The sequence below is a fragment of the Micrasema longulum genome, unplaced genomic scaffold, assembly GCF_059751315.1.
Source record: "Micrasema longulum isolate JH-2025_06_02 unplaced genomic scaffold, ASM5975131v1 h1tg000378l, whole genome shotgun sequence".
In the NCBI taxonomy this organism is placed as follows: domain Eukaryota; kingdom Metazoa; phylum Arthropoda; class Insecta; order Trichoptera; family Brachycentridae; genus Micrasema; species Micrasema longulum.
Genome location: NW_028277579.1, coordinates 331,826 through 345,565, shown reverse-complemented (window position 1 = coordinate 345,565; position 13,740 = coordinate 331,826). Strand labels below are relative to the sequence as shown.

At 34.8% G+C, this 13,740-nt stretch overlaps 1 protein-coding gene across 1 annotated transcript; it reads right to left on the bottom strand.

Moving 5' to 3' along the window:
* Positions 1-479: 479 nt before the first annotated feature.
* Positions 480-13,205, bottom strand: LOC148282081 (adapter molecule Crk-like). Its single transcript, XM_088225655.1, has 6 exons — positions 12,662-13,205; positions 9,232-9,354; positions 7,240-7,459; positions 4,572-4,700; positions 3,429-3,563; positions 480-1,336 (listed from the first exon to the last, which is right to left on the bottom strand). The coding sequence occupies exons 1-6, from the start codon at positions 12,694-12,696 to the stop codon at positions 1,133-1,135; spliced, it is 846 nt and encodes a 281-aa protein (XP_088081781.1). The 5' UTR covers positions 12,697-13,205; the 3' UTR covers positions 480-1,132.
* Between the last annotated feature and the right edge of the window lie 535 nt (positions 13,206-13,740).

Below are 13,740 nucleotides of genomic sequence, written 5' to 3'. Positions count from 1 at the left end.
TATTGGTTTTGGCATCTGCAATCCAACACATGACGTCCGTCAAAATTTGAAACGAGTGAAAGAATCTAAGGAATATAGATGTTCAAATATGGGCAGAATGGTGAATGTTACACAGTGTGTAAAGTGGCCACTTAAACCAGCCAATGACAGGTCATGAGCCCTGTAGATTCCTAGACTTCTATATCACCTTCTCTAAAATTCATCTATGCTGTAACATGTTTTCTTGTTTGTATTAGAAAATCTATTTTTACCATCGTACGTGTCTATGCAAAGTTACCTTTGGCAGTTAGACTGCCAGTTACGCATAGCGTATTCGCTGTTTTGTCTTTACGCAAATCGAGTACATCTCATCCGCTGTATTGGATTTGCGGGTATGCGCGGTATCGCTTTCTTCGTCAGTGGGGATGGTTCATTTGCGGCATTGAATTTAATTGATTGAAATACACCAATCAATTCAACTGGAAACGCCAAAAAACGTATTTTGTTCTTTTGGCATTGAATTTATATAGACGAAATATTGCTTTGCCCTTCACACCTTCCAAATCACGATATACATGCAAACATTCGAGTGAGAAAGAGATGTACATTAGGGTGGGTCGATAATTTATATTTTCAAATGAAAGGAGTCTAAAAAGTTGCCTTTTGGATGGATTACTCGGAATGCAAAAAATATTTTTTTAAATATTTGATGCTACTTTTGACCCTCAACCAGAGATTAAAGTTTTCGAAAAAGTCGATTTTTTGCGCAATTTAACTAATCATTTAACAAATTGCATAGCTGTTACGAATAAATTGATAAATCTGTAATTTGTAAAGCATTTTCTCATTACACAAAACAGCATTTTTCTGTGTACTGTCACATCCGATCACAACGAGAGTCTGTTATATTATGAAATCTGAAAAGTTTGACTTTAGCTTTCAAGCAGGCCGTCTATGTATATTTAAGAGTTTGGTCCTCATCTGTCGGGCAGGTCGTCTATAGATATCTGGGAGTTTGGTACTAAGCTGTTAGCCAGGTCGTCTATGGATATCTAAAAGTTAGGTCCTTATCTGTCGGGCAGGTCGTCTACATCGTAGAGTTTGGTCATTGACTGTCCACCAGGTCGTCTGTGGATATCGGAGAGTTTGGTCCTTAGCTGTCAGGCAGGTCGTCTATGAACTCGACGTGCGTGAAGGGGAAGTGTCCCGTGCGGCCGTTGAGTTCTCCCTCCCACTGCCCGTTGATGTTTATCTTGGTGACCTTGACTACAGCGCCGTGCTCGAGGCGCAGGGCCGTCTTGTCGTACGCGTTGGGCACGCGCGACTGTCGCACGCGTGCCATTGCCGGCAGAGTGCGCTAGAATAAAAATGAAACAGTGTTTTCAGTATGCATATCCAAATCTTCCAAATAATTGTGAATGTGGAAACCACACACAGATTTATTCATTTATATATTTAACGATTGTAGTCAGCATTGCTTTACGGGTTATTTATTGAACCCGACTATAGCTGCCCAAATTTGGATCCCGTGTTCGAGCTTAAACAAGATGCTCGTCTTCGAGGTCACAGTCTCAGGCATGAGAAAACGAGATTCAATCTAAATCCACGGAAGCATTTCCTGAGCAATAGGGTTGTTGATGGTCGGAATAAGCTGCTACAAGAGCTGATCTCAATGTGTAGTCTCAATGGGTTAAAAAATGGACTAGATCTGTTTTGGGAAAAGTTAAAGTGCGCCAACAGCTAACTTTAGTTAAATAGATTTAAGCATATCAGCTTTAAGCTGCTCGCTTAAAATTAATAATAATAATAATAATGTAATGTAGACTGTGACGACAGAATAACATAATTTATTTATTTATATAAAGATACGTACAGTAAAACTTAAAGATTCTTCTCATTCTTCTCATCGATTCTTTGAATCCCTTAAAATAAATAAGTGTTTATGTTTTTCCTTTTTTAAAAAAAAATGTTATTACTATTTTATTTTATTTTTACATCTGAGTATGTTTTTCATTCTTTATTTCCATTCTTAATTCTTAATTACTCTTACAAGTTTTCTTCATTTTAAATATTATTTCCATTTGTAAATACTCACTACAAACTACAAACCTTAAAATATTTTTTTTTTTCACTTAAATTTAAATTTTTAAACAACTTTCATTTATGTTTTCTTTTTCCTTCTCTTTTTTATACTTTCATAATTAACATTAGATTTAATTGCTTTTTAATATGGAAACTTCACTGGTCCATTAGAATTAAGTCCAATTGTGTAAAATATTAAACTTTGTAACTGTACTGTATGTTTCCTGAATAAAAGAAAATAAAATAAAAAAAAAACCTCAATTTTACATTTTCCCGCTTTTTACGCCGAAATGTTTAGGTTCCATTTTTTTCCATAAATTCTAATTCAAATATCCCCCCAACCAACATTTTTTACGTTTTTGATAACCTCGTTTTACGTTGAAAAATTTTTAAAACTCATTCGATCTGTCAAAAGAAGATGAGCAGCGTGCCGCCGCATGTGCCCAAAATGGTGAATAAAAAAAAGTGTATATTATTGTCTCAAACTAAATTCAAAGTAGGTTCAGTGTAATTGCCTATAGTCTAATTTTGATATTTTACTAAATTGTTACATGCGGTTGATGCATGAAGAATAAAGTCTTTGCATCAATAAATTACAATGCAGAAAGTTAAAAAATTTGGTAATAGAAATATTGTTTGAAGTTATAAACATAATTTGGAAAGAAGATTGTTTAAACAGTTATCATAAAAGTGTGAAACAGTTTTGCCGCGATGTAAATGACAGTTGAAATTCTGTGGTGCCATACTAAAAAAACTGATACCATATAAATAAAATTTCCCAATATTGAGGAGAGAAATCATCGTATGCATTTTATTCAAATCTAAATTTTTATTTTTGTGTTTTTGAGGTTAAATACCTACATAAAATTATTTAAACATGTTTTTATTTTAATTCAATAAAAAAACCACATTGTGGTATTGATTGAAAAAATACATTTTTTTACAATGAAATCATAGGTAATTATGAATAATTCCAAATTATGACCGTTATTACAATTTTTCTGCAGTTTTTCATTTCATCACTTTAGCGTTTTCCTCAGTTTAACACTTTTTATTGCAGCTCCCTTGAAAAACGTAAAACAAAGATTTTACTGTATTACAAAAAAACTCTATGAGGCTCTGTGTTGAGTTGGAATACAACATAATGGAAAGTGGAAGCATGCATGTTTTAAAGAAGACTAAATATACAAAATTATAACGGAAACATAAATTTTAATAAACATCTGAACAACATGCTTCATGATGAATAAAAGAAATTGAGAAGTGCTCATTAATAAAGAGCGTCCGAATGATCCCGAAACGTCCAGAATGGGAGACGTATTTCCAAATGAAACCGAAGCAACCGGAAGAATAATAATATCAAATACCTGCAGATGAGTCCTGGAGTTATTAGTGGGGGTTTGCTGGCCATCGGGCGGGTGGGGAGATCCGCTGTTCTGTCCCGACTGGTTCAGGGCGTCCATAGAGTTCACGTTATTACTGTTCCCGCTAGTCTCCACGTACTGCAAGGAAGAAAAAAATATATTACAGACCCAGGCAGACATGGCGTTTTAAAAAGCAAAATGGAAGTTGAGGCATTTAAGCGTTTCTCTTTGCATTTCACTTATATAAATGTTTGTTTTATTTTATTTTATTTTTTTAAATTAAAGGGTACAATTGTTGACTATTTTTCCACATAATTGCCATTCCGTTCATTGCGTGTGGTGAGCTGTGGCACAAGCATCTTTATGCCCTCCTCGAAGAACTCTCCCGCAAGCTCCTTCTCTCCCTTCACAACTTCTTTCTGCACCTGCTTGTCGGCTGAAAATTGAATTCCACCTATGCGTGCCTTCATTGAGGTGAAAAGATGATAATTTGAAGGCTCCAAGTCAGGGGAATACGGAGGGTGGTTCTAAACATCCCAACCTAATGAGTCCAAGAGCACCTTGGTGGTTAAGGCTGTGTGAGGACGGGCGTCGTCGCGCAACAAGCACACTCCTCTCCAATATACTCCCTACACCACTTCACACCTCGTTCTGTTCATAACACCTTTGCCGTAAACCGTTTTGATTCTCAAAAAAAATCGGTAGGTGTTATTCCTTCCGTGGGTGGGAAGCGATTTCTTGCTGACATCTTTCACGCAACTAGACACTACTAATCAACAGAAAACCACAGCCCGTTAAGATCACAGTATACGTACTTACTGAAAATGCCTTGTATTTTGACAAGACATTTTAAATCTGACATAATTGATTTAACAAGTCTAAACCGTATAGGGGGATTTGAAATTATAGCGATATATTGGGTAGACATTCCCGATCTACGCTATCATACCATATCCTTGTTTGAAGTCTATTAATTGTTGGTATCTATATTAAACTCCCAGCACTTTGCCAAAATTTGTCTCAAGGTGAATAGCTGATCTGCTGTGGATCTATTAGTCCCGAAACCTGCTTGATACTCTCCCAGTAAATTCTTTGCATACGAATCGTTCTAATACACTGGAATCAACCTTGGAACCTTAAACTTACCCTCATGATATATGGGACAGGGATGGAGCCGGTAAGGCCAGCTTTATTGCGTGCTGTCCACCACTGCTCCTCGTCTTTACAGATTACCTCCAACACGTCCCCTTTCTTGAATGGCAGATCATCTGTGTCCTACAAACAAAAAAGATATTTAAACATTTTTCAAAGTGATCAGTGCAAATACAGAATATTCTCAAATATCCGAACAATGAAAAAAAACATGAGCCATTTGGTTTAACAAATTTTTGGATTACGGGAATCTTTGAGATTCGATTACTGGAATCTTGGAGAGTGTAAATCTGAGTCAGGTATAACTGACAAGATTAAGAAAAGGTCTCTGAGATGGTTTGGTCATGTAGAACAAATGGACGACGAAAGAATAGTAAAACAGGTATATAAATTAAGTTCTTAAATCAAACCATTGAATAAAATAGGTTATAAATCAACGATTTGATCTAATCTTTGAAACATATTTAAAAATATACAAATACTTGATATAAAATTGGGTGTTAAAGTAAAGCAACCATTACGGCGCATCTTTGATCAATTTTAATATAGAATCACTACAAAAAAGGCGCCTTACATATGATTTAATTTTTCTTTTCAAAATTCTCAATAATATAGTTGATTCGCTGTATCTTTTACAAAATATTGGTTTCCGTTGTCCTCTTCGCTATACTAGATTAAATTCCCTTCTTTATGTACCAACTTGTAAAAACAATTATACCTCGAATTCATTCATTAGACGTACCTGTAGAAATTATAACGGACTCAGTATTGATGTAGACATTTTTAACTGCACGTTGCATTTGTACAGAAAATTTCTTCATGGGGTCGATTATTTGGGATAGTTGCTGAATGTACATCTTGAGTGGTTTATGCTATGTATATGTGCCGCATGTAATGTATATGTTTGTGTATGATTTATATGTGCGTTCATGTGTGTGCGTGGATGGCTCGGAGTGTACATTCGGTATTTTTATTCATTACCTCCATAGAAAACGCAAATGTCAACAATTATTCTTTTCTAAATTAAAATTCTTATTTATTTTTTTGTCACATTTAATGTTTATATCTTTTTAATTTAGGAAAACTTAATTGGTCTTTTTAAGTTAAAAAATTGTTGTTTTTAATACTTATTTTGTATGACTGTATGTTTTCTGAATAAAATAAAAATAATAAAAAAATAGTCACTTATATGGACGATTCACATTTTATGAGACTGTGATGCTTTATATCGTTCAAGAAGCCGCATCCTCGGGGGACCACTGGTTAAATATGATGATGCTAGAACGCTCGTCTCCTACTTAATGGATCTAGATTTGAAGGTGACGATTTAGCGATATGTATTTATTTATTAACGGATATAGTCTATTTATACAATTTATAGGGTTTTAATATTACAATAAAAGAAAAGTTAAAAACATTTTTTAAAAAAAGAAAAGAAGCTTTGACAAACATAAGGGACATCGAGACAAGATCTGGACTATTTATTTAGTGCTCGTTTAAATCGCTGTAAACTTAAACCAAAAAAGGCCAGATCTTGTCTCAAGTTAACAATACGACAAAGACGGGTCATTGGAGAATTAAGGCCATAGTTTGTTCCATGCTGATCGATAAACAGTCTTCATTGTTTCTCAACCTACAAGTCGGAATATAGCATTTTACCTGTCCCAGTAATCATGGCACATCGATTATACCATTTAGTATGCCGAACATATATATGGAGTCCATATTAGTTCTACGTTTTTGTAGACTAGAAACATTGACTCTATATCAGTATATGTATAGTTACCTCTCTATATTATTATTAATAATAATACACTAGCAGCTATTAAGCTAATGCGTGTATGTGCAAATTATTATTATTATTAATAATACACTAGCAGCTATTAAGCTAATGCGTGTATATCAAGTGTACATTGTTATTAAACATTATACATTGCTGTGTGCATCTAGTTAACATTCACTGAACTAGCACCAATCACTTTCTAGGGAAGGCCATTCCATTTCTCCACAACTCGGTTTGTCAGGGAGTTCTTCCCGGGGTTGGGTGAGAAGGAGGCAGTGTTTAGTTTCAATGATGACCTCTGAGATGGCGGTTTTCATTCATAGTGGACATTGATTTTAACTTGGGTACATTATATTGCTCAGTTAAGATGGAGTCGCCACGCTGCCTGCGCTCCCAGTGAACTTAACCCGAGCTCCCTTAAGCGGTCCTCGTATGATTTATTTCTTAGAGAAACTACCATTTTAGTTGCTCTTCTCTCGACTTTCTCCAACAACTCTATGTCTTTTTTTAAATACGGACTCCAGATTTGGTAGGCATACACCAGGAGTGGACGAACATGTTTTATAAGTTTTGAGGAACAAATCTTGGGTGATGTGAGCGTATGTTATCCTATAGTCCGAGCATCCACGCTACTTTTCGAAACAAGCGATGTTAGACTGATTCAATGTGATTCACATAGAATGGAGACCAGACCACGGCGATAACCGATATGATAACACTCACCCTCCACATAGTAGCCAGGCTCTTTAAAGATCCGGGCTTCGGGGACGAGAACTAATTTACGGGGATTCGTCACAATGGATCTACACGGGTCGCAATGATGTCGGGAGTTTATTTTAAGTACTGAGACCCATCTACAAGATTAGAATATGTAGTTACATTTCCGTCGAAGTCGTATTTGGCCATGACGGTCTCGAGCACCGCGCCGTGGGGCTGGGGCAGGGGCCGCACCAGGGGGGTGGAGTCCAGGAAGTGGAGGCGGTAGAATGCGAGCAGGGCCGGGAGGTCGGGGAACAGCTGGTTGCCGATGCGGTAGCGCACGCCGCCCTCGCCGCTCGCCACGCGGTTTATTATGTAGTGCGACACGCGCTCGCCCTCCCTGGTTGGAGAAACAATAATACAATGATACAGGTAGGTGAAAGAAATTTCCTCAAGGCAAATTAGTTTAATTAGTTTCAGATTGGAATAGATTGCCAAGCATATAGTCCTTAAAATTTAGCTTGATTAAAATACAGCTGCCAAACTAATGTCAATAGTGATGGGAAATTACTGATCACTGATCATGTACCGATCAAATCGATTTTATCAGTTTTTTCATGCAAACATGAAACTCTGTTTCCGAAAATTGATATATATAAAAACGCAAAAACAAGCCTAATATAGTGTATTTAAGACAATTATTCACCAAAAAATAAGACATTTATACTTTTTTCATGAACAACATCAAATTATTTTTTTTTTTTATTCAATCAATTTACATTGATCAATTTGTCCCATCTGTAACGTTTTTGCAAAATGGTGTAACCTTGTAAGAACGTCGTTAATAATTAGGTTTACTTAAGTTTTTTTACTGTTTTAAAGCTGATTTTATATTAATATATAAAATCAGCTTTATGTTGATTTATATGTCAAGCGTTGTATGAAAAAATAAATTAACACGCCAGATACGAATGATTTTTCGTGTGTCAATATAAATCACTCCTTAGACGTAACTACAAAATTATGTCATCACTTTTGCTGACAACTGTCTTTCTAATCAAGCTATATTTCAAGTACTATAGTTGTCCATTATATTTCAGTCAACCTTCGGCTGCCTGCCTATAAGGAATAATAATAATAATACACCCCTCCTTATATTTAAAATCTTTATATTGTCGGCTTCGTGGTGTGATGGTCAGCGTGTTTGCCTACCATGCAAGAGGTCTCAGGTTCGATTCCTGACATGGTTGACATGAAATACTTATTTTAAAGGGTGTTTTTACAGTAAAAATATTTCATAGTCCCTGGACTGGTACTTGAAGCGTGAGACTGATCATCTTACCTTCATGTAACAAAATGATCAAGATACGCTGCGATTGGTGTGCCGATGCAGTGCCCTATGCACCATTAGGTGCGGAAAAGGAATGATGATGATGATGTTTATATTGTCATCATTATTGACTATACTGAGAAAAAAAAATATTTATCAGATATTTATGCCACTGCTTTCTTGGTCGTCCACCATTTATTCTCATCATCATCATCATTCTCTTTCCGCACCTAATGGTGCATAGGGCACTGCTTTGGCACACCAATTGCAGTGTATCTTGATCATTTTTGTTACATGAAGGTAAGATGATCAGTGTTACGCTTCAGGTACTAGTCCAGAAACTATGAAATATTTTTGGTGGAAAAACACCTTTTTAAATAAATATTTCATATCAACCATGTCGGGAATCGAACCCGAGACCTCTTGCATGGCAGGCAAACGTGCTGACCATTACACCACGAAGCCGACAAAAAAACAAGACCATTTATTTTAGCCATATACAGATATCTATTTTACCATTCTTTCGTCATCCATTCATTCAAATAAAAATTACGTAAAAAAAAGAAACATACCCAATAAAAAAATTAAATAATAATTGTCAAAAATTAATTATTCCTTGAACGCCAAGCACCCTGGATGAAAGGCGAGCCCCTGGGGTATTTTGAAAGAAAAAAAATTGGAATGCGAAGGACAGAAGAAATTTATGAGGGCCACCACGTCAATAAAGGAGAATGTACTCAGAGCATCATATTTTGTGGCTAACCCTATTGCTAAGGCTTGGAGTAGTGCCTTCCTAGTGCGGTTTGGCCATAACTGTTACCGCAAGAGAAATGCTAACTCACCTAACACAGAGCACGTAGTCTCCTTGGATGGTATTGCTGTCTCTCACTAGGAACACACCGCTGTCTCTCTCCCCCATCAGCATGTGTGTCGCTTCAGCTCGAGTGAGCCCTCCAAAGTACCAACTGAAATGATAATTACAAGCAAAATTATTTACCACATCACACCAACTATGAATAGAATAGTCTCGTCTTGAAAACTATAAAACCATCGATAATATTATTTTTTTATTTGAAAGATACGTTAAAAAATGCAATTGAGGACCGATTTTACTAGAGTTTTTTGCGATTAGTGTAAAATCGCACGAACAATAATTGTTTTAAAAACTACACCTTACAACCAAACCTGAAGGTAATCTAATTGTGAGTTTATAATTTTCTTTTATATTTCATTATATTCCAATAAAAAATATTGAAATTAGTGAATAATATACACAATTAAATATTCCAAACATGATATTTTATCGTGTAAGACGTTGATATTTTTTTAAGCCAGTTTTTAGCACATTTTAGTGAGTTTTTCAGGTAATCGATGCGTCTCAATAATGGCTTTTAATTAAGAAAAAAAACAAAACGCCATGTGGGGAAAATATTGTGTTTGGTAAAAAACGATCCTCAATTGTGAACTAACATCATCATCATTCCATGTCCGCTCCCTAGTTGGAGCATATGGTGCCCACAAAGATCCTCCAGCCGTCTCTTTTTACAGAACATCGTCACGAACCTTGAGGTCACAACTATCAATGCCAAACATGTCCCGTTTTTTTAGTGACATTTTTTTTTTCTTTTTTAAAGTTATATGCGAAAACATTTCTCCACAATATCTGTATTGATTTTGAAAATACAATTAATTATTCTAAATCCACGTTGAACATTTTTGTGGGTTTTCGTAGTTAGTGATATTTCCCCATTCATATGTTGATTTTCTGATATTTTTAAGTATTAAATGAATAATTTATTTGTGACAGCGCTTCGCTACACGGCTTCATAACAGATTCTTTACAGTTAAGAAAAAAAACTTGTTGGTTTGTTCTATCGATAACAGATCCCATTTCATCGTCGAAACGTTTTTTAGTATCGCGTAAACATAAATTATTGTGAATCTGCCAATTCTTTGATTTTAAAACAAGTTCCACTTGTAAACAATTCTCTATGGAATGTGCTCCGTACAATAGATATACAACGCATAAACAGTCTTTCTGTAAACAATTCTGACAATTTCACAAGAATTTTATTAATGTCCGTTAAAACAATTAGTAACTGTTCAAAAAGGCTATAAAAAATTAATAGTGGAGCTGGATGGAAGTAAAATGGATTGTCTCATTCGCCCAAACCATTATTGAATCAACTGCTCCATAAATATATATTTTATTTTATGTTTTTGTTCTTTTATTGTACGTTTTATAATATAAATAATGTAGGTATACACAAATTAAATATAAACATAAATACATAGTGTTTAAAACTGTCTGAACATTTTGTTAATTATCTCTGTATATTCTCACTTTTTTTTTTTTTTTTTTTTTTAATAAAAAGAAATATTTGCGTTTTTATGATTTACCCAAATATTTAATTTTGAGAGCCATTTTCAACGAGTTGTAAATAACTCACTATTAGAAAATGGAATCAAGTTGGGGTAGAGTGGGATTCGAACCACAGACCTTTGGTCCGTGAGTCCGAGACACTAGCCACAGGACCACAACCCGATGAAATATTTAAAAATATTTTGTGCTGAATGCTGTCGAAATACGATCTCTCATGCTAATGTGTGGTAAAACAATGTATGATAGATGCACAAATGTTGAGATCCGTACATTATGTAAGGCTGAGATAAGCATTATCGACAAAATCAAGAATGGAGCTCTGCGTTGGTTGGGACATGTAGAGCGAATGGACAGCGAAAGAGTTGATGGATGCAGAAATAGAGCAAGACCAAATCGAACAAATGCTCGAAGATGGACATACTAAGTCGAAATAATCGGCGCGCGTGCATGAGAAGAAGTATGAATGTAGAGGAAGCGAGATCTGTATGCAAAGATAGAGTGATGTGGCGTTCAGGAACATATTTCGAATGCTAGATAGATATATACCTCAATGATGCCATATACGCAACCTTGCAAAAAAACTTCGGTTAGTCAAAACCCATGATAATTATTCATTTCACACAAAGAGATTCCACTACACCGTCATAGGAAGGTTTACTGTACCACAAAAATGTAGTGGATTATAAAAACTGTTGTATTAATAAATCATTATTGTGGATATCTGATCTGGGCGCCACACGTACTGAAGTACTCTGTTATGCTGGAGATGATTCAGAAGAAATTTCTGAGGTATCTTTACTTAAGGGAGTGCGAATACTATCCGTGGCTATAATACTGGGAAATTAGAAAGGGGTGATTGTGCTGACCATGTGTATTTGATTGATCACAAACTGACAATACTGCAGTGAGGGGTACAATGAAAGTTTTTAAAGTTTATTTGTTTTGTTATTTTCGCGGTTTGATTGTAAAGAAATATTAAATTTTCGCTTAATTAGTTTAAAAAAAAAAATTTGATATTGATATGCGAAACTGAAGAAAGACTCAAGTCTTTATGAACAGTTTCGGGAAAGGGGTGGATGCTTTCATTGTATCCGTGGCTGTACCCGTCAGACTTCATACTGGGAATGCTCGGCTACAATAGTTTGGAGAAAAGAAGAAATGCATACATATATTTTTATATTATATGCATTTCTTATATATATATTTTTTTCATGTATTTTTTCCGATTAATCCGTGGTATTACGATCAACATAGGTGTAACGGAGAGTATTTTTCTTTATGTTCCTAATGACTACCTTAGACATAGACAGCTTAAGCTGTTTTATCTTCCTGCATGCAGAACCAACCTGCCGATGGCAATGCCAGTAGGAAGAGCGATGTCTTTACTCAACCGTATGTCTTCAGATATCGACATCTTTCATATTAGTGAAAAAAAGTTCAGAGAGGATAGCATCCTTTTCCTTTAATCGCTGGGTATTTTTGTTTTACAATCTTTGTACATTCGGATTTTAGTATAGATTTTTTCCTGTTATTTATGCCTTGATATATTTTTGTAATGTACATAAACGTATATAAAGTAAATAAATTTAAAATTAGTATTATTCATTAAAATACAAATGCAGTGCCTTACACCTACACGGGAAAGAGGTCCTGTTTTCATTGTAATGTCCATATTTTAGATCATACTCAAGTTAAATCCTAATTTTTACTGCACCCATTTGTATTTTTTGCAATATTATCCTTTATGCGGATAGTATTAATGCATTGCGTTACTTACTAACTATAACAACAAATCGTACATAATAATTACGAATGAAGTGAACAACAAATATTCTAGTCTAACCAGTTTATAAACACTCGAGAGATAATTATTTTAACAAACTCCTTACCTCGACATATCATTCTGATCAAATGATACAGACATTTTGATTCCTTTCGACTTCTTCGGTCACAATTTCATATAAGGAATAAATCGCGAGTTCGTCTCATATCCCATAAGGTTATGTTATAATTTGGTCGCAATGTTAGCGCTCGGCTCGGACATGGCAGCGGGTTATAAAAACTCGTGAATCAGTATTCCACGGTCTAAAATTAGTTGGCGTGCTGTGCGCTCTACTATTTACACAATTATAAACATCTGCGTAACGTCAGATCGCGATGGAAGAGCATGTAAATATGACATCCAAACCCCATTCGAAGCGGCCAAAGTATCACAAAGTACACCCATCTGTCACATATCACTTTATGGCGCCCGATTATGATGCAGATACCGATCGAGCTGTCGTTAACCGTCGAAATTATTATCAATTTATGATGCTTATTTAAATATTTTAATATCGAGCCGTATACTGATGTACCTAATCACTTAAATCAATTTATAAATAATTCTCACACACAGCGAAGATAATTATTAAAACATAGACATAGACAATTATTTCATTTTCATAGACCAAAAAATATCCATGAGAATACATAGAAGACCTCAAGGTCAAAGACTGGTAGTCTTATATTTGCTAAATCGGAAAATTAGAAAATTATTCAGTTCAATGAACATATTTTGCAAATCCTCTAAAAATTACAATTTAGGTTTAGGTTATATTAAGTTTGAATTGGGTTCTGATCCCATGGCTAGTATTGTGGACTCAGGGATCAAAGGTCCGAGGTTTGAGATATATATTACTCGTTGAAAATGGTCCCAAAATTTAAATGTTTTATACAAATATTTGTAAAAAAAATATTATTTTGGTTCTGATTAAATAAGGCTTTTCAAATTACAAAACTGCAATCCAAAATTATTGCAACAAAAAAAATCTTGAATATATTTTAATATATTTGCAAAACTCATTACTTAAATTCATTTCATGAAACACAAATAATAAAATACTAACTAATAAGAAAATAATTACTTATTATGAGGAAATCATGATGCATACATTTGTTTATATAAAATAATAAACATCAAGCATAA